Source organism: Aquila chrysaetos, unplaced genomic scaffold (assembly GCF_900496995.4).
Source record: "Aquila chrysaetos chrysaetos unplaced genomic scaffold, bAquChr1.4, whole genome shotgun sequence".
NCBI lineage: Eukaryota > Metazoa > Chordata > Aves > Accipitriformes > Accipitridae > Aquila > Aquila chrysaetos.
The window spans coordinates 810596-830498 of NW_024470381.1; the positions used below are offsets into that span (position 1 = coordinate 810596).

Genomic DNA, 19903 nt, shown 5'->3' on the forward strand with positions numbered 1-19903 from the left:
GACAGGGACCCCAGCAGCCACTGGAGCCATGGGGGCAGGACACGGGGGGGGGGGGCACACGCCGCGGACACAGGACCAGGACACATTGGGGACACCCCTGCACCTTTATTCTCCCGCAACCCTACAGCCCCCCTGCACCCAACCCCTCCCCAAAAGCACGGGGCTCCTGGCGGGAATTGGGGGGCACCGGTGGGCCACCCCCCCGGGCATCGCGCAGGCGAGGCCAGGCACGGGGATCGCGGGTGGCACGGGCCAGTAACCGAGTGTGCCGGCGCAGGGTGGCGATCTCCCGCTGGGTGCGCCGATTTTGCCGGAGAAGGGCCCCGGTCCGAAGAGCCACTGCCAGCAGCCCCCCCCAGCGCAAAAACTCCACTGTCACCCCCAGCCGCTGGTTTTGGCAACCCGGGCTCCCTACCGGGGCAGCCATTGCAGTGGTGTCCTGGCGGGGGATGGCAGGTGACAGGGGCTGGAGCAGGAGAAGCTGAGCTGGCTGCCAGGGCTCTGGGGGGGCTCCCAGGGGCTGTGGGGAAAGGGGAGGGGGGGAATGAGGCTGGAGCCAGCATGGTGCTGGAGAAGTGCGGTGCCGGAGCTGGCTGGTGCTGGAGCCACACGCTGCCAAACCAGCCCGGTGCCATAGCTGTGCTGTGCCAGTGCCACACGGTGCTGGAGCAGCCTGGTGCCAGAGCCACATGGTGCTGAACCAGCCCAGTGCCATAGCAGTGCCATGCCGGAGCCGCACAGTGCCAGAGCAGCCCAGACTAGACATAGCCTGGTGCCAGAACCATATGGCTCTGAACCAGCCTGGTGCCACAGCAGTACCATGCCAGTGCCGCACGGTGCCGGAGCTGCATGGTGCTGGTGTAGCACTGTATCGAAGCAGCCCGGTGCCGGATCCAGCATCACAGTTCCGTTACCTGCTGGAGGAGGAGGTTGTGGACGAGGTAGACGGGTGCCAGGTGGGTGAAGGGGTGGCCGGGTGCCGGGGGAGTGGCTGGGTGCTGCAGCGGGGACCCTTGGGTGCCGGAGCCCGGGGGTTCTTCCGTATCCGTCTGCTCCCGCCCGCTCAAGTGCTCTGAGCTGGTGTCTGCCGGGGTGGGGGTGAGCCCCCACCGCACCCCGAGCTGACCCTGGGGACCCCCAGCCCAGGAACAGGGACCCCCAACCATGGGGACAGGGACAGGATATGGCCCCTACCTGAGAAGCCGGAGTCCTTTTCAGTGTCGTTGGCCCGGGGGAGCTGTGCCCCCCACTCGTCCCCTGTCTTCTTTAGGGGGACCCTGGGGCAGGGGGGCTCGGTGGCCACCCCTGGCACCTCCGGCTCGGCCGGCATCGGGGTGGCCCCTCCTGCGGGGGGACATGGGGACCCTGGGGGGGGCTTGGTGGCCCCACGCATGGGGAGGGTGGTCAGGTGACAGCAGTGGCCGGGTGCCAGGTGCAGGTGGCCAGGTGACAGAGGCAGCGGGGGGATGTGACACAGTGGGTCCCCCCCAGGTGGCTCTGGGGGTGGCAAGGGAACTCGGGGATCCTGGCGTCCCCCAGCCCTGCATCCCCTGTGTCCCCCCCATTGTCACAGCTGTGATGGCGACACACTCAGTCACCTCCTGTCCCCCCGCCCTGACCCCTCCTGTCACCCACACTCATAGTACCCCATGTCCCCTGGAACATCCACTGTATGCCCCCATTGTCACTTGTCCCCCAAAGCCCCCCCATGTCCCTGTGTCCTCCCATGTCCCCCCAAATATCCCATCCCCCAAAGCCCCCCAAAATGTCCCTGTGTCCCCCCATGTCCCCATGTCCCCCAAAGCCCCCCAAAATGTCTCTGTGTCTCCCCAAGCCCCCCCATGTCCCTGTGTCCCTCCTATGTTCCCCCAAATGTCCCCTGTCCCCCCAACCCCCCCAAAATGTCCGAGTCCCCCCAAAGCCCCCCCCCCCCCGTACCTGCCTGGGTCCGAAGTCGGTGCCGGTACCGGGCCTGGATGGGGGGGGGGGCGGCCGGGCCCAATCCGGGAATGGGCCGCGGGGACCCACAAAGAGCGGGACGGTACCGGTGACGGGGGGGAACCCGGGAACGGGGCTCCGGTACGGGCTGGGGGGGGGGGGGGGGGGGGCTCCGGTACCGGTCTGCAGCTCCGGTATCGGGGTTGGGGGCTCCGCTACTGGGCACGGGCTTCCGGTACCTGTGGCAGTACACTTCCCGCCCCCCGCCAGCAGGAAACGAAACTTCTCCAGGCAGGGAGAAGGGGAAGGAAACCCTGGAGGCCGCAGGTTGAAATTTGAACTGGCCAATCGAGACGCGCCAGGTACACCGAGGTGACCCTCCTGGCCGATAGAATTAAATGACCACAGGTCAGATTCGACAGGGGTATAAACGGGGTCCCGCCGAGGACACGTCGGCAGTCGGGGACTCCCCCTCGGGTCGGGCCGGGGCACCGCCCGAGGTAACTCCTCGAGGGAGAGAGTGATACGCGCGTTTTGAGTCATCACTTTAAATCTTGGGGATTCTTAAGTCGGCCGTGTAGTATTAATTCTCTTTACATCATTGAGCCTGTGGTTTTAGAAAATGTTACCGGACTTCTAACTAACTTTTGCTGAAGAATAAATCCGAGCTTTAACACCTGTTGGATTTGGTTATGCGTGCATCCGCAACAGTACCGGACTCGGGGGCTCCGGGGCAGGGCTGAACTCCGGTACCGGCAGGGTCCCGGCGGCCGAGAAGTACGATAACCCCACTAAGCGCTGTCCAGGCCCCCCCCCCCCCCCCCCCCCCGAAACGGAGAGACGGCGCCGGCAGCCAATGAGCGCGGCCACCGCTCGGTGACGTCGCCACGGGCGCCACGTGCGGCCGCGGGGCCGGTGCTCCGCCACGTGAGGGGGCGGGGCCGCCGCAGCACGTGGCTGTAGGGACGGGCATGGACAGGGGAGGGACCCTCCCCAGTCCCAGATCCCCCCCAAAACACCAGGAGGAACCCCCGCCCCCCCCCCCATAAGCACCAGCAGGAGCCCCCAGGTTCCCCCCCAGCACCCCAAGGGCTGAGCCCAGCGGGAAATGGGTGCCCCCCTCATGGGGGTCAGGGTGTCCCCCCCCTCCCCAGTAGGGTTGCCCCCCCAATAGAGGGGTTCAGGGTGTCCAACCACCCAAGTGGGGGGTCAGGGTGCCCCCCCTTTTGCCTACATGATCCCTGGGGGTCCTGTTCCAGCCCAGGGCAGGGGGGGAAGGATAGCCCTAAAGGGGGAACCACTTTTGAGGGGGCCACCCCCAAATTGGAGTGGGGGGGTGGGGCACAGGCAAGGCAGGAGGGTGGGTTTTGGGGTTAAATCAGCTCTTTATGGAAGAGGCGACGCCGAACTCCGTGACACTGTCCTATGACACTGTCCTACACACCGGCACAATGGGATGGAGCGCACAACGGGACCACGGGGGGGAGGGGGAGAATATGTGAAACACAGCAGGGGAGGGGCCCACACCCGCAGGGCCACACAGCTGCCCCCCACCCTCCCCACCCCCCAATCCCATGGGAGTTGGGGGGGAGGGGGGAGAAAAAAAACAAAACAAAACAAAACAAAACAAAACAAAAAAACCACCACCCAGCACAACCACTCCCCCCATCCATCTGGTACCCAGCAGGGACACTAGGTTTGGTAAAAACCGAGCAAGGGGGGGTTGGTTAATCTTTCTTCTTGTCCTCTGGTGGTTTTTCGCCCCCTGGGGGACTCGGGGGGACCCCAACGGGCAGCGTTGTGGGGGGGCTGCCGGGCAGGGGGGGGCGAGAGGAGACCTGGTCCTCCCCGCTGACACCGAATTCGTTGACGCGCGTGAGGTCGACGCGGTAGATCCAGCGTTGGTAGAGGTAAATGAAGAAGACGACGTCTGTTGGGGTGGGGGGGGGGGGGCAAGGAAGAGAGGGCTGAAGGTGAGGGTGTGTGGGGGTACAAGTGGGCCCCCCCCAACCCAGTAGAAATGGGGGGCAACAGGGTGATAAGTAAGCAGCAAAAGGGAGGGCACAGGGTCCGGTGTGGACCCACGGGGAGCAGGAGGGACCCCCAGGAAGTGGCACCACCCCCCATAAGCACCAGGAGGGACCCCCAAGGCCGTACCGTCCCGCAGGCAGCCTATCCTGTACATCATGGGCATCTTGATGACGAAGGCAAAGAGGTCATCAATGAAGGTGTTGAGGGCTTTGTAGGTCAGCATCCGCCACGGCAGGTGGGCAACCGACTTCAGTTTGTAGTTGATGAAGAGTTGGGGGGTCATGGTGATGAAGCCTGGGGGGGGGGGTGTTCCTTGTTAGCATAACAAAGCCCTGCTTGTACCGGTGAGACACCCCCCCCCCCCCCAAAACAGGGGAGCCCAGGCAGAGCGGGAAGGAGCCCCAGAGGAAAAGCTGCACCCCAAGGTGCAACCTGCAACCCCCCCCCCCCCTTCCTTGCGTCAGGGGGGACACTTTTGGCATCTGCCGGCAGCGAGCACGGCACTCACCGAAGGTCAGGAGGAAGCCGTAGAGCATGCTCAGCACCCACGAGTACCAGCCCTTGTGCTCCAGGTAGAGCAGGCTGTACACGGCGTAACAGCCCAGCAAAGGGAAAAGAATCCACGAGAGGTACCGGAAAGCCATCTGGGGAGGCAGTGACATCCAAAAATCAGCCGGGAACGTGCCAGAGTCCCAGCCCGGCACTTCCCCAGTTCCCAAACCTCGGACCAAGGAGGGGGTGGGCAGTGCCAGTAGCCCATTTCACTGCCTGCCCTGCCCCGGGTGAGTCCCAGGGGAATTGGGGAAGATGAAGTGAGGAGAGGCACGTCGAGACGTTCGGCCAAGCCAGCGGCCAGCCGGAGCTGGGCTCTGCAATGCAGCGCCGTCCCCGGCACTCACCCCCCCTGCCCTGACTCACGTCGTCGTACACCTTCGTGGAAGACTCGATGTAGGTCGACTTGTCTTTGAAGGTTATGCGGGGAAACACTCCTGCTACCTTGTTCTCTCGGTCCAGCTGCCAAAGGAGAGGGGAAAGGCGTCACCGAGCAGGACCAGGGGCACTGCCAGAACCCCGCCTACACCCGTGTTGCTGCTTACCCGGACGTCCATGACCTTTGTGATCTTCCAGAGGTCGATGAGGAGCCCAATGAAGACGCTGACTTGCACCACAAAGTTGGTTTCGTTGTCCAAGATGTAGAGGAGGACGACAAGGGACTGGAAGACACCGAAGAAGACGGAGCGGACGGAGAGCCCCTCCAGAGATTGCCGGCTGTTCCAGAACTGGATGTCTGTCAGGAAGGGGTCCAAGCTGTCACCCCGACAGAGGGGAAGGCAAAGCCCCTGCGCTGGAGGCTCCAGAGAGCTACTGCGGCATGCGCCCCGGGGGAGGGAGTGAAAGGAGCAGGCGGTGCAATCGCCGGAGCCAAGCAGACACCGCAAAGCGCCGTCTGGCATCGGTGCAGGCGGCAGGGACCCAGAAAACCACAAGTTTCCGGCTTTCTGCCTTCAAGTTGGCCCTGCGGCATGGAGGATCGCGACAGAGGGGCGCCGGATGCCTCAACACACACCACAGCAGCCACAGCCTGCCCAGGACGCGGTTGGATTTGGCTACGGCTGCTGAAGACGTCACAGCCGGGGAGCGGAGGGCTCACGGCAGCGCATGGCGTTCAGCTGGCCAAGAGCACGCCACAGCACGAGGACGTCTGCTCTGCCACCGCCACGGATACAAGATGGGGGTGGAGGCGGGAGCGGGGAGAGGGTTTTAGGTCACGCCACTGCCTTCGCGTCCTTCCCCTCTATGCAGATCCCCAAGGTCTCTCCGCAGCGCTCACCGTTTTTGAAGGCCAAGAACTCAAAGATGCTGTGCACGATGGAGACGATGATGGTCAGCGCCAGCAGGTAGGGATTTGTCTCCAGGAGAGCAACCTGGAACAGGCATCAAAAACCTCTCTGAGGTTCCTCCTGCCCAACACCCCAGGAATAGGGAGAATCCAGGAGGATCCAGCCAGTCACAGGGCACCAAGGAGTACAAGGGTTTTAACTGCTCTCTATCGTTATGGCCTCCATGCTCCCTTCCCCCTACAGAGCCAAGGCAGGTGCCTGCGCACCCCCCCCCCTTTGCATCACAAAGGTAATTAATAAGGAGCGATCACAACAAAGAACAGGCATTGAACAGTCTTCCAGCAAAACTAGGGAAAGACATGAGACACAGGGGAAGGAGCTGCTACAAAAAAGAGGTCTCAATCTATGGGGACGAGCAAGAGAGCTTCAGCCGAGAGGAGGGAGGCCCGCGAGCGGCTCTTAACCTTCACCGAGTCCTGCTCCTCGTCCGACTGCTCGTAGAGGTCCTCTCCCAGGAAATTCCAGGGGGATTTAGTGCTCTGGGCAGCGTAGAGCTGCCAGCGCCACAGGGAGAGCGGACAGAAGGAAAGGCGGAAGGGCAGGCGCTGCAGGGTCTCGTTGATGGGGAAATAGTCCTTCTGCAGGTTCCAGTAGTCGTTGAAGTAGAGGATGGGGTAGTAGTCGCCGCTGATGGCATCGAACTTCACATCTGGAGCCGCGGGAAAGAGCAGAGGAAGGGCTGAGCAGGCAAAAGGGAGCCGTGAGAGCCATCGTCACCATCATCCCCCTTGGCAGCCATGTGGGAGAGACCAAGAGGCTGCTGAACCCCCAGTCCAACCCGCTACAAGCTTCCAGAGAGGTGGGGGTCAAGCCAATGACAGAAAAACAAGCCCCTGTTCCCCACAGGCGCCCAAACACATCCTCTGAGGAGAGGGGACAGCAGGGCCAGCCTTGGAAAGCCACCCTGGGAGCAGAGGAGCCCCTGCACATCCCAGCCCTTACACTGGTCCAGGGGGGGCGGCACACTGCCCTTCACCCAGGGCGTGTGGTCGTCCACCATGTTGATGGTCAAGTTGGGGTGCCAGTGCGAGATGACCTCCACGGGACCGTAGTCTTCCGCCCTCTGCAATGAGAATATCACTACCTCCGTCACGGCGGTTGGCATCCTTCTGTCTTGCCCAGCGTTAGCCCACCGCCATCCCCCCTTAAACAAGGCAACAGAGGGGGGGAAGCGGGAAGGGCAAGAGCCAACCCTCCCATCCCAGAAATACTACAAAGAAATCATCATCCTCCTCCCACTCTGTGGAACAGGAGGGATGTGCCCCAGGCAGGACAGCAAATCCTCTACAGTGCTTCCTGACAGCTTTGTGACCAGAGGAAGGCACGTGAATATTTAGGAGTTTGGCCAATGAGGCAAAAAAAAAACCCAAAAAAAAACAAACAAAAAAAAAACAAAACAAAAAACAACCAACCCACAAAAAGAAGAGCTGGTTACCTTGATCATTTCAGGGTCTGCCTCCGTCTCACCTGTCAGGAGGTTCTTGGTTTTCTGGAATCGCCGGCGCTTGTATTTGTTGATCACTGGAAGGAAAGAGGAGATGTGAGCGTTTCCAGCTCCACATGAGAAGGTGGGGAAGGAAATCTAAGGAGGCTATGGCCTGCCAGGCCAGGCACAAGCTGACCGGAGAAGCCCGTTTCCCTCACGTCACCCCCCGAGAAGGACTAATTAATCTGGGCTTGTCTCACAGATCTTCCAGTTATCAAAGGGAAAGGCTGTAGTTTGGGGGCAACAAACTAGATGAACAGCCAAACCTTTGGGATAATCACATCGCTGTTGGAGAAAAACACCTGAGATGATGCGTCCAGATCTTCCTGTCCTGCAGGAAGACCTGAACATGGAAATTCCTTCCTCTTCTCAACGCTGACGTGGCTCCACCCCCCCAAGCCCCCCATACAGGCAGGGACCCCCCTCCCGCATAACGTGGACAGAAACCAAGAGCTGCACAGGGATTTAAAGAGGTTTTCCCTCCATACGTTCACAAAAGACAAATCCCAAGCGTGGAAAACGTCCACCTCAGGGAGCAGCCAAGGCAGCATGCTGGAGGCCGCAGGGAGTTGGATATTTGCCCTAATATTCCCCTTCAGGCACCTGCCTTTGCTGAGCCAAAGCCAGAGCTCAGCCTGACTCCTTCAGGCTCCCGTTTTGACACAGGAATTGGGGTGCCCTTTTCCCCAGCACCACCCCGGGGCCGTCACGCGCTGCCCTCCTGCCCCGGGCCGTACTTCGTGACGTGTGGACCGTGGCGAGGCGCCTGTACAGGTTTTTCTGTCTGGGGTCGGGATGGAAGCCACTCTTCGTGAAGTACACGTGGATATAGATGGAGCCATTCTGCTGGACGCTCTGAAATCACACCCCAACAAGGCAGTTACGAGTCAGATGTGGTCAGAGCACGGCTGTCATCTCCCAGCTGCCGCCACTGCCTCGGCACCTGCATTCGGCGCCGACACTGCCCATCTTCCCACAGCCATCGACCCGTATGAAACCAAAGCGTGAAAAAGCAGCCACTCCCTCACAGAGCGGACCTCAGCTGCTGTACGGCTTGGGGCAAACCTGAAGCCTTTAACAGCTGGTCACCAAAATGATGGCTTCGCGCCCCGTCACCTCTGCAGCACATCTGGAAGAGACACCAGCCCACCCCACAGGGTCTCACCCACCGTCTCAAGCAAACGGGGTACAGCTAAAGGTAATGGCAGGGATGTGCTGTGACAGCCAACGCTGCTCCATGCCTCAGCTCCACTCAGAGCTCCCGGGATGGCTTTGAGCGTGATCCTGGCAATCCCCACCAGCCCCCTCGACGATCCCCCTCTACCTGGTCTCAAACCTCCCCAAAAGAGTAGTCGGTGCACCCACCTGTGAAATGTCGACTTCCCCATAGTGTTCGTAGCACCCATCAGCGTTCTCCCCGCTGGTCCAGTCCCCGTAGACGAGATCCCGCTTCTGCCAGAACAGCGCCGAGCTGACGTTGAAGTCTGTAAAGTGCTCGTGCTCGGAGATATAAACGTAGAGATCCTGCGGAGAGAGGGGGATGTCAGCTGCTGGTGGACAACTCAGCCCGATGGCGAGATATTGGCACCCGAACCACTCCCGCTCCACCATACAGCGCCATGCCATCCTCTCCCAAACCGGCTCGGGACGCCGGTGAGCCTGAGAAATAACTCTTGGCTGACACCACAATGCCAGGGCATGGCAGCCGCGGGCAGAGCTATAATTTAGCTCCACTGGATTTAAGATCTAACTCAGAGTTAGAGGAGCAGGTCCAGCCACAGAGCCACCGCACGGTGACCGCACTGCCAGTCACCCAGGATGGGACAGCACAGCTTCTGCAGGCTTTACCATTAAAGTGTCCTTGGGGAAGAGGTTTCGGCTCGGGGCTCGCGGCGTCCCACCCGTGCTGCTCTGCTCCTGCGGTGCTGGTCCGCGGCGGAACCAGCTGCTGATGGCCCAAATGATGAAGATTCTGCGGGAGGAAGGAGGAGGAGCCGCTCAGACATTTTAGCAGCCCTCCCCAGCCAAATTGGACACAGCCTCCTGCAAACAAACCCCTCCCCATTCCCTGGGCAAGAAGGAAATCATTAGTGCTGGACTGACAAGCCTGCATTTCAAAACTCACAGTTCATTCTCACCTATTTCTGTCACAGCAGGCATTTGCCCTCAGGCAAGGGGCACCAGCCAGAGCAAACTGGTTCTGGGCCAGTTCAGACCCAGCACCACGCATGGCGGTAGCACACTGAAAGCGAGCAAAGATGCCGGCAGCTTGCCTCAAGGACACAGGGAGAAAGTCACACTCCGAGGTATCCCGGAGAAGGCCTGCTAACGGGCATGCAAGGCATCCCTGGCACAGGACAAGGACACCAGGGTGTCCCCTGGATCCTGGCAGACACCCCGAATCACGCACGGAAGGCACTCAGCCCTCCATAAGCAAATCAATGCCAAACCAAGAGGACACCAAAGCCACAGGACAAAGCTGGCTCCCAAACACAGGTGGCAGAAGCGATGGGGCCACCTAACGAGCAAGGGGCAGATCCCAGCACGCTCCCGGCCAGAGACCTTCCAGCGGAGCCCCCGGCTCGCTCGCCACCTCCAAACCCGTGGCCACGATGGTTCCCGACCTCCAGCACACAGCTGCAATTGCTCTCCAAAGCTCCTTGGGCTGCTCCCAGCACATAGACTGGAACGGGTCCCTCCTGCATACCCTCCACAAGCCAAGTCAGGCAGCACCGTTTGAGTGTGTTAAAAGAAATCAAGCCTTTTTCCCCTCATTTTGGAAGGTTTTTGCCAGCATGCCCCAAGGTACAAGTTTCTAGCTCTGTTTTTCTTTGCGGGTAAAGCGTGAGGAGCCTTTCACACATGCCCCAGGCACCGCTAAATCAGACTTCCCCCTCCTGGCCTGCGCACGGACCGACCGGATAACAAGCTTGGGAATGTCCGGCAGCACCAGCAACCAAACAACAGCTCCCGGGACCAAGCGACGGCCATGGCTGTGCTTCCATGCCATGGGCGGAAGACTCCAGAGACCCCAAGATAAGTCGGGATTTAGTTCAGCGTAACTCTTTGTTAGGCTGAGCCGCAGCATTTTAGAAAGCTGGAGAGCCCAAACGAGCCTCCTCACGCATGCTCCCGGCCACGCTGCCGAACCGGAGGGAACGTGCAGGGCCCGGCAAAGAGCCTGCGCTGCCGGCTCTTCTGCAGCCCCGTCAGTGGTCGTAAATCCGTGGCCCAAGACATCGCCATTTGCTCAGGAAAGGCTTGGGAGGACATTTCTTCTTCCAAAGGTTTTGGGAACCAGACCATCATGCTTTGTCTGTGGCACATGGACGTCACCCCGCTCGAGGTCAGGCAACAACGGGGCTGCCATCCACCTGCGGGTTTGAGTTTTCCCTTGCACCTCCTCTGCCAGCCGACCACGATGACTGAAATATTTCCGAGGGCACGGTTCCCTTGGCAATGAAACGATGAAGTGTTCTTCCCCCCAGCTTTGCCGGCCAGGACACCGGATCCACCAGGGGAGATGGCACTTTGGAAAGGAACAAACCTGCCCTGGGAGGGATGGGAAGGAAGAGACAGACGGAGGAGAAGTGGAGCGGGAAGGCAGCTTGTGGATGCGAGGAGGAGTCATGGCTTCTGGGAAGGGATTCACAACCCATTCAGCAGCACCGGCCCGAGAGCTGAAACCTGCTGGCTCCAGTATCAGCCTCCTCACTGCAACGCAGGTGAGGCCGGGAACAGTACATCCAAACGCACAACACCGGCTCCAGGTGTGCCAGCGGAAACACCCCAACCTCCTTCCCTGCCGGAGAAGGATCGCTTCCTTGCAGAAGCAGGAGTGACCCAGGGCAGGGGCTCGGCACCACACCGGGAGTCATCCACGCCATGGTGTGGACTTTGGATCCCCCCTGGCAAGGCGCAGGGAGTGCCGGCGGCTCCTCGAAGGAGCCCAGAAAGAATCAGCCATCCCTGCCCAGGGTGAGCCAGACCCCGGGGCTTCCAGGGAAAAAGCGGAAAGCTTAAGAGCCTGGAGCTCTGGAAAAGCCCTGTACCAGGGCAGGGGGGGAACAACAGCCCCAGGAGGGGCAGCCCCACGGACTTCCCTCCTCCTGGCAGGACCCCCAAGATGTGGGGACGGGCACCACCATCCTCCCGCACCCCAGGGACCCCGCTATCATCTGGGTGGGGGACACAAGCCACCTACCTCTCCCAGGGACCCCATCGTCCCCTGGGGGGGACGACACGAGCCACCTGCCCGTCCCGGGACCTCGCCGTATGCCCGAGCGGTTTTGGGGCCCCGGTGCCACAGCGGGCCGGGCCACAGCCCCGGTAGCACGGCGGGCCGGTGGCCGGTGCCGCAGAGGGAGACGGGTCGGTAGCACCGGGCAGGGCTCACCTGAAGAGAACGCCTTTGATGACCTGCCAAGCGTTGGGGGCCGGCTGCTGTCGCTGCGTCTCGGCCGCCGCCGCCTCACCGCCGCCGGCGCTCCCGTTACTGGTTACCTACGGGGAGAAACGGGACGCAACGTACCATCAACCCAACGGGACTATTCTATTCTATTCTATTCTATTCTATTCTATTCTACGCCACGCCACGCCTTCTCCGGTCCCAGCTTCCCCGGTCACCGACCCGCCCGTACCTGCCCCGGGCCCGGCGCGGGCCCCGCCGCTGCCGCCGCCGCTACCTCCGTCCCCGGCGCCGCCATCTTGTAGCGCCGCCGCCGCCGCTCCCGCCACTCTCGCGAGACCAGTAGCGGCGGGCACGTGACGGCGAAGGGGCGGAGCCGGGAAACCACCCCTACCCCCGACTCTCGGCCCCGCCCCCGACTCCCGGCCCTACCCTCCTTCCCATGTGAACGTCACCGCCGGCGGCCAATAGCGGCATCGTTAGCCCGGGGTTTCCCGGCCCGCCCCGCGGCGGTGACCTCAGCGGCCTCAGCCAATGGCGGCGCCGCCCGCGTGGGGATTTCCAGCTACGGCGGCCGCGCGGCCTCGGGCTCCGGTGGGGGCGGGCGGCACCGGCGGCAGTCCCGGTGGGATATGGCCCTGCCGCTCGGTGAGAGCTGGGCCCGGTCCTGCCCCGGTACCGGGAGGAGGGGGAGCTGGGGTCTGGCCCGGAGAAGGAGGAGGAAATGGAGGCGGGGGCGGGGCGGAACCGGGGCCTGCGCCGGGGAGGAGGGGGGCAACCGGGATTTGGGGGGGGGGGCTAAGGTATCGGGGTTTGCGGCGGGAGGGTCCTGGTCCCTTCTGGGAGGAGTGAGCCGGGGGACCCTCGATCCCTGTCCCGGGGGGTGTCTTGGGGACCCCCCGGTTCCTGCTCTGGCGGGGTTGGAGGGGGGCAGGTACTTGTTGGGACGGGGGGTATCTTGGAGATCCCCTGACAGCTCCTTCGGGGGGGTGTCATGGTCCTGGGGACCCCCTGATCCCGGCTGGGGGGGGCAGATCCCTGCTTTGGGTGGATCCTGGTCCTGGGGATCCCCTCATTTTTGTCTGGGGGGGGGGGGGATGATCCCGGGGATCCCCCAATCCCTTTTCTGGGGGAGCTTTGATCACTGGGAGGGGGGCAGCAACCCTGTGCCCCCCCCCCTCCCAAGTCCTGCTGTGTGGGGTGACAGTTGCGTGTCCCCCCCTCCAGGAGCTGCCCTGCAGGATCCCAGCCTGGCCATGGCACACGCCGCACCCGTGACTGGTAAGACACCCCCCCCCACCCCAGATCCCCTTGTCCCTTCCCAGTCACAGACCCTGGGGCTGGGACCCTGGAACCAGAGGTGACCCCAATTTGGCCTTGGCAGGCTGGTGGGGGTCCCCCTCAAGGCCCCCCGAGGGTCAGGGAGGTGCTGGAGGGAGACTCACGGTGAGGGGGTTTGCCTTTGCAGATGATTTAGGTGAGTGGACCCAGGGGTATGCGGGCAGCCGGTAAGTTTTGCCACACGTTTTCGGGGCGCTTCGGCCAGAGCAGGATCCTGGAGCCTCAGGTGACGGAGCCAGCGATGGGGGTCCCTCCGCTCTGCATGCCTGGATGGGCCAAATTCATCCTCTCCGGGGCCGTGAGTGGGATTTGGGGTGCAGAGCTGTGTGCCGTGAAGCAGTAAACCCCACCACAGAGACGCGATGGGGTTCAGGGGAGGGGATGGGGCATCTCGTATCCCCCCCGACGGCTGCTCCATTCTCTGCCCTGAGCACAAAGGAGGCATTTTTGGGTGGTAACGAGGCAGGATCCGGCAATTCCTGTCCCCTGCTCTGGCTCAGGGCAAACGGGGTTGGGCACAGCAAGCCCAGAGGGGTCTCACCGGGGTCTCGGAGTCCTCCCTGTCTCAGGGCTGCCCTGACGCCTTCCTCATCCCGCAGAGATCATTGAAGAAGTCATGAAGGAGGACGGTTTCCAGCTGGATCCGGCCCCCGTCTTGCCCAAAGCGTTGACCAAAGGCTCAGCCAAGCTGGTGGCCCGTGGCTCCAACCCTGTAGTGGCCACCCGGCCACTGCACCCAGCTGAGTCCTGCCCACTGGCAGCCGGCTTGGCACCCTATGGTGCCCCGGTGCTGCCAGCTGACACGCGGTCCCCGCAGCTCGCCCAAAGCCTCAGCACCCTCTCGCTGTCACCCAAGCTGGTGCCGCGGGGAACGACGGGCATTGGCGGGCGGCACCGGTGGTCTCCGGCCGCCGGACACGGCAAAGAGCAGCTGGAGGAGCTGCTGGAGCCACCCAAATTGGTGATCACGGAGCAGCCCAAGCAGCGGGGCATGCGCTTTCGCTACGAGTGCGAGGGCCGCTCAGCCGGCAGCATCCTGGGCAAGAGCAGCACGGACGCCAGCAAGACGCTGCCGGCCATCGAGGTGAGCGTGCCGCGTGGCCAATGCCCGGCTCGGAGGCAGGCCAGGGTGGGAGGGGTGAGGTTTGGGGGTGGTAGAAGAGTGCTGGGGGGCCACCAGAGCCCTGTGGGTGCCAGGGGGATGCGGGAACCCATGGGCTTTGGGGTGCTCGGTGCCCGTCCTTGAGCATAGGGGCCTCCCGTGTTGGGAGGACTGGGACTAGGACTAGACTGGACTGGGACTGTGACCAGCACCGGGACCAGCACTGGGATTGGGACTGAGATTGGCACTGAGACGGGATGGGGACTGGGACTGGGATTGGGATTGGGACTGGGAACTGGATGGGGACAGCGACTGGGACTGGAATTGGTACTGGAACTGGGACTGGAATTGGGACTGGGACTAGGACTAGACTGGACTGGGATTGGGACTGAGATTGGCACTGAGACTGGACGGGGACCGGGACTGGGATTGGGACTGGGAACTGGATGGGGACAGCGACTGGGACTGGAATTGGTACTGGAATTGGGACTGGGACTGGGACTGGACTGGACTGGGACTGTGACCAGCACTGGGATTGGGACTGAGATTGGCACTGAGACAGGACCAGGATTGGGACTGGGAACTGGACGGGGACTGGAACTGGGACTAGAATTGGGACTGGAATTGGGACTGGGACTGGACTGGGACAGGGACCAAAATTGGGACTAGGATTGGACTAGTGTCTCCCTGGGGTGGTGGGTGCCAGCTGGGTGCTGGAAGGTGCCTGATCCCCATGGGGTGGTGCCAGGGCCCTGTGGGTGGGGGGGTGGCTGGACCCCAGTGGGTGCTGGAGCCCGTGCTGGGGTGCTTTCCCCCCTGCCGTGTCTCTGGGCAGGGGGTCCCCCCCATTGTCGGTATACCTGGGGTTGTGCTGACGGCTCGTGTCTCCCCAGCTACTGAACTGCCACACGATCCCCGAGGTGAAGGTGACGGCGTGCTTGGTGTGGAAGGACTGGCCCTACCGCGTCCACCCCCACGGCCTGGTGGGCAAGGACTGCAGCAACGGGCTCTGCGAGGTCGTCCTCAAGCCCCAGACCAACCCCAAGCACAGGTATGTGACGTCAGGATGAGTCCTGCCGCCGGCGGAGAGCTGCGCTGGGCCAGGGCAGAGACCTTGCACTGGGACGCCGGCATCAGCTCATGCTGGAGTCGGTGCCGACAGGACGAAGGCTGTTTTTTGGGGGGTTCCCTGGGCAGTGGGAGGCTGGGAGGGGCAGGACACCTGGGTCCCCTGGGGTTTTGGATGGGGGGAGCCGCCTTCCCAGCACGTCTCTGCTCCCTGGCAGCTTTAGCAACCTGGGCATCCAGTGCGTGAAGAAGAAGGAGATCGAGACGGCGATAGAGAAGAAGCTGCAGTTGGGCATTGACCCCTTCAAAGGTGGCGGGGGGGGGTTCAAGCAGAGCCATTCCTGGGGACTGAGACCCTATCGCTGCAGGGGATCTGGATCCTGGGGGGGCCACTGACCATCCCCTCTTCTCTCCCCCAGCCGGTTCCCTCAAGAATCATCAGGAGGTGGACATGAACGTGGTGAGGATCTGCTTCCAGGCCTCCTACAAGGACTGCTCCGGGCAGACACGGCACCTCAGCCCGGTGCTCTCGGAGCCCATCTTCGACAAGAGTATGTGGTGGTGGGGGGGACTTCATATCCCTGCCCCCCCCCCAGAACACTCCCTGCTCCGGCATCTGGTTCTGGGGTGGGATGGGTGATGAGGTTGCACCAACCAGTTCCTCACCAGGGCCTGGCTCAGGCTGCAGGGTTTGGCCAGGGTTGGTCCCACGTGGCCGGTGGGGATTTGTCCCCTGTGCCTGGGGTGGGATGGTCACCTGCGTCCCACAGAGCTGGTACCCTGCGTGAGGGCTGGTTCGGAAGAGATGATGCCAACGGGAATGTTCCCGGTGCCTGAGCCTGGTCCTGGTGTCCTGTCCCAGTCCGATGCCCGGTGCAACACCTGGGCGGTTTGGGAGCCACCTTGCCGGCTCACAGCCTGAGCCGTGATGCTGTCCGCAGAGTCCACCAACACCTCGGAGCTACGGATCTGCCGGATGAACAAGGAGAGCGGTCCTTGCACGGGCGGCGAGGAGCTCTACCTGCTCTGCGACAAAGTCCAGAAAGGTACCGGGGGTGAACTGGGAGCCCTGCGACCCCGAGGGCATCTTTGGGGGCCAAATTACCCCCCAAAGGAAGCCAGGATGGGGGTGAAGGAGGGTGATGAATGCCAGAACTGCTGGAAACTTTTGGGTATGGGTCCAAATGGGATTGGGAGCTGGGAGGTGCCACCTCCCCTGGGCTCCTAAACACCCCTTGGGTGCTGGAGGGGGGACCAAGGGGGTCCTGCAACCCCCCAGCCCCTCTGCTGTAGGGGAAGGGCCCCTGGGCTGGAGGGGGAGGACCCCCAAGTCACAATGGGAGGGATCTTGGGTGGTTTTTGGAAGTGTAGAGGGCAGGAATGGGTGACCTGGGTGCAGGAGAGGGGACCTCAGGGTGCTGGAGGGGGGACCCCAAGTGTCGATAAGCAACTTTGAGGGCTGGAGAGGGGACCCCCCGCTACCTCACTGACCGCCCCCCCCAAATCCCTACAGAGGACATTGCAGTGGTTTTCCGGAAGGAGACGTGGGAGGCGCGGGCGGACTTCTCGCAGGCCGACGTGCACCGCCAGGTCGCCATTGTCTTCAAGACACCACCCTACCAGCACCTGGAGCTGGCTGAGCCCGTGGAGGTGGAGGTCTTCCTGCAACGGCTCACCGACAGCGTCTGCAGCGAGTCCTTCCGCTTCACCTACCTGCCCAAGGACCACGGTACCCGCGCGGTCACGTGCCCTGGGAGGGGGATAACGGGCCCCTGGGATGGGGACAGGACCCCCGGGGTTGGGATGTGGCCCCCCACGATGGGGACAGCCCCTCTGGGACAGGGACGAGCCACTCAAGAGTGGGGTGAGGGGGACTGGGGACACCCTACGTGATGATGATGAAAGCCCACAGGACTGGGGACACGTCCCCAGGATGGGGACAAGGCTTGAAGGATGGGGACACAGAGTGGGGACAGCCCCTCCTGGGATGGGGACAAGGCCTGTGGGATGGGGATGTGGGATGGAAATGGGCCACCTGGGAAAGGGATGAAGCCTGTGGGATAGGGACGGGTCTCTCCAGGCTGGGGACAGGCTCCCAGCGTGGGGACAAGGCTAACAGGGTGAGACCCAGGACCGAGGGGTGGGGGGGACACCCTGGCACTCACGGCCCCCCCCCACGTCCCCTCCCCGCAGATGCCTACAGGGTGAACATGAAGCGGAAGCGGGGGATGCCTGACATCCTGGAGGAGCTCTCGGGTGCAGGTGGGTGCTGGCAGGGACCCCCCCATGAAGGGGAGAAGGCTTCATGGGGGGGTCACCCCAATATCGGGGACACCCCCCCTCCCCTTTCCCATGCTGTGATGCTCCCCTCACCCCGTGCCCCCTCCCCGGCCCCGCAGATCCGTACGGGATCGAAGCCAAGAGGAGGAAGAAGCCGCTGGGATACATGGATCACTTCGCGCCCTTGCCGGTGGCAGGTGGGTCCCCGGGGAGGGGGACACAGTGGCACCCATAGCCTGACCTGGGGTCAGAAGAGCCCCCCCCGCAAGGGTGGGAGACATCTCCAGGTCCCCCCAGACTTGGGAGAGGCCCCTGGGGACCCCCAGGGTCACCCCCAGACATGGGAGGGGACCCCAAGACCCCCCCCACCCTGTTATATGGGTCCCCCCAGACTTGGGAGAGGCCCCTGGGGACCCCCACAGCCCTGAGAGTGTGTGTGTCCCCCGCCCTGGTGTCACCCCAGGAGGGTGTTGGGGGGTCAGGAGGACCCCCCAGAGCCCCCCTAAACCCTCTTTCCCCCCCCCCCCCCCCAGAAGATGCCTTCGCCCTCTTCACTGCCGAGCCGGAACCCTTTGATGCCCTAGCCCAGCTCTACGTCCCTTTCGTCCCCCCGGCCCTCCGTGAGGGGTTGCCCCCCCCCCTACCCCCCCACGGACTTCCCGGCCTGTCTGGGCCCCGAACTGCTGGCCGAGCCCTACGGTTCCCCACCCCGTGCCCCCCCCTTCCCCCCCACCGACCCCCACCCCACCGCCAGCCTGGTGGGCACCCATATGTTCCCCGGGCACTACAAAGAGGCTGACCTGCGCCTTGGGGATGTCTGAGGTCCCCCCCCCCCCGAACCCCCCCCTTCTTCCCCAGCACAGACTTGGGGCACCCCATTACCCCCCCAGCTTGGGGGGGTCCCCCTTGTCCCCAACCCCCCCTGCCCCAGGCTGGCTGGCCCCGCCGGGGCGGCACAGAGCTCCCCCCCCTCCAGGAAGGACACCTCCACCCCACCCCAGTTCAAGCTGCTTTGCACTATATTTATGGGGGGGGGACACCCTCTGGTGGCCCCCGGGGAGGGGGGGACATGTGCCACCGCCCCGGTCCTGCAGGTCCCTCGTCCCTGTGTGCCGGGGATGGGGGGGGGGAATAAAGCCATGGATTCCATTGCTGGCCTCATCCTGCCCTGGAGGGGGGGGGAATTGGGGCAGGGGGGGAAGGGGATAATGGGGATACTGGGAGAACTGGTTCCCAGTGGAAGTCCCTGCTGGGAAACCCCAGCCACACCCCGGCGCTGGGATGGATATGGCAGCGGGACGGGCTGGCACTGGGACCAGTATAGCCCGGGAACTGGGACCAGCACCATGACCAGTATAGACCTTGGAACTGCGACCACCACTGGGACCAGCCTGGACCAGTATAGCCTAAGGACTGGGACAAGCCAAACCCAGTACAGCCCTGGAACAGGGACGAGCCGGGCCCAGTATAGCCCAGGAATTGGGACCAGCACCAGGACCAGTCTAGCCCAGTATCCCCTGGGAACTGGGACCAGCACCAGGACCAGTCTAGCCCAGTATCCCCTGGGACTGGGACCAGCCTGGCCCAGTATGACCCTGGGACTGGGACCAGCACTGGGACGAGCCTGGCGCAGTATAGCCTGGGAACTGGGACCACCACTGGGACCAGTATAGCCCGGAGACTGGGACCAGCACCAGGATCAGTATAGCCTGGGAACTGGGACCAGCACAGGGACCAGCCTGGCCCAGTATAGCCCTGGGAATGGGGCCGGCCTGGCTCAGTATAGCCCAAGGACTGGGACCAGCCTTGCCCAGTATTCCCCTAGGACTGGTACCAGCACAGGCTCCGCTACCCCGCCTCCCAGGGGGGCGGTACTGCGAAGGCCGCGCCACTTTACCATTGACCCCACCCTCCCTATAACGTCATCCACCTGCCCCAAGGCGCACCTCCCTTCCCGCCCTTTTCTGGCCATTCCCTCGCAGTTTCACTTCCGTTTCCGGGTCGTTCCATGGCCGCGGGCCCGGTGGTGAGTGATTAGTGGCGGCGGGGCCGCCTCCACTTTTGGTCCCCCCTTCCCCTAATCTGCTGGTGGGTGTCGTGTGTCCGTCCCCTCCACCCCCCTCGCCGGTACAGCGGCTCCCGCTCGGGTCCAGTAGGGACATCCGCGCCGGACCTTATCTGGGGCCTCTACCCGGGGCCCTCCCTTCCCCCCCCCGCCCCGAGAGTCGCCCCGTGTCCCCCCCGACCTCGCCCCGGGATGTGTCCGTGTCCTCCCCAGCCCCGGGGAGGGTTCCCGGTGTGTGTCCCTTCACCTCCCCTAGAGCTACCCGGTGTCTTTCTCGCCTTCG

The 19903-nt window shown here is 63.2% G+C and overlaps 3 protein-coding genes across 9 annotated transcripts in view; 1 reads left to right on the top strand and 2 right to left on the bottom strand.

The window, feature by feature from the left end:
- Positions 1-90: 90 nt before the first annotated feature.
- LOC115337663 lies at positions 91-2267 on the bottom strand. Its single transcript, XM_030006020.2, has 5 exons — positions 2144-2267; positions 1939-2075; positions 1195-1344; positions 915-1084; positions 91-520 (listed from the first exon to the last, which is right to left on the bottom strand). Exons 3-5 carry the CDS (start codon positions 1328-1330, stop codon positions 122-124), a joined length of 705 nt encoding a protein of 234 aa, XP_029861880.1. The 5' UTR covers positions 1331-1344; positions 1939-2075; positions 2144-2267; the 3' UTR covers positions 91-121.
- A 1036-nt stretch (positions 2268-3303) lies between these two features.
- On the bottom strand, positions 3304-12148 carry CLPTM1 (CLPTM1 regulator of GABA type A receptor forward trafficking). The gene is made up of 14 exons (XM_030006019.2): positions 11997-12148; positions 11753-11859; positions 9205-9328; positions 8722-8880; positions 8094-8211; positions 7306-7391; positions 6813-6933; positions 6275-6519; positions 5801-5894; positions 5067-5257; positions 4888-4983; positions 4478-4613; positions 4096-4263; positions 3304-3868 (listed from the first exon to the last, which is right to left on the bottom strand). Exons 1-14 carry the CDS (start codon positions 12060-12062, stop codon positions 3666-3668), a joined length of 1914 nt encoding a protein of 637 aa, XP_029861879.1. The 5' UTR covers positions 12063-12148; the 3' UTR covers positions 3304-3665.
- A 77-nt stretch (positions 12149-12225) lies between these two features.
- RELB (RELB proto-oncogene, NF-kB subunit) overlaps positions 12226-19903 on the top strand; it is a 33279-nt gene continuing 25601 nt past the window's right edge. For 2 of the 7 annotated variants that reach the window (XM_030006144.2, XM_041121748.1), the window contains exons 1-11: positions 12227-12412; positions 12992-13045; positions 13233-13241; positions 13705-14189; positions 15101-15258; positions 15494-15585; positions 15695-15826; positions 16217-16321; positions 16789-17004; positions 17469-17537; positions 17675-17752. In XM_030006144.2, the coding sequence (XP_029862004.1) occupies positions 12397-12412; positions 12992-13045; positions 13233-13241; positions 13705-14189; positions 15101-15258; positions 15494-15585; positions 15695-15826; positions 16217-16321; positions 16789-17004; positions 17469-17537; positions 17675-17752 (1414 nt within the window). In that variant the 5' untranslated portion in view covers positions 12227-12396. Of the gene's footprint in view, positions 12413-12991; positions 13046-13232; positions 13242-13704; positions 14190-15100; positions 15259-15493; positions 15586-15694; positions 15827-16216; positions 16322-16788; positions 17005-17468; positions 17538-17674; positions 17753-18088; positions 18621-19495; positions 19582-19903 lie in introns of those variants that run through there. The other 5 variants (XM_041121747.1, XM_030006142.2, XM_030006141.2 and 2 more) reach the window with 5 other exon arrangements.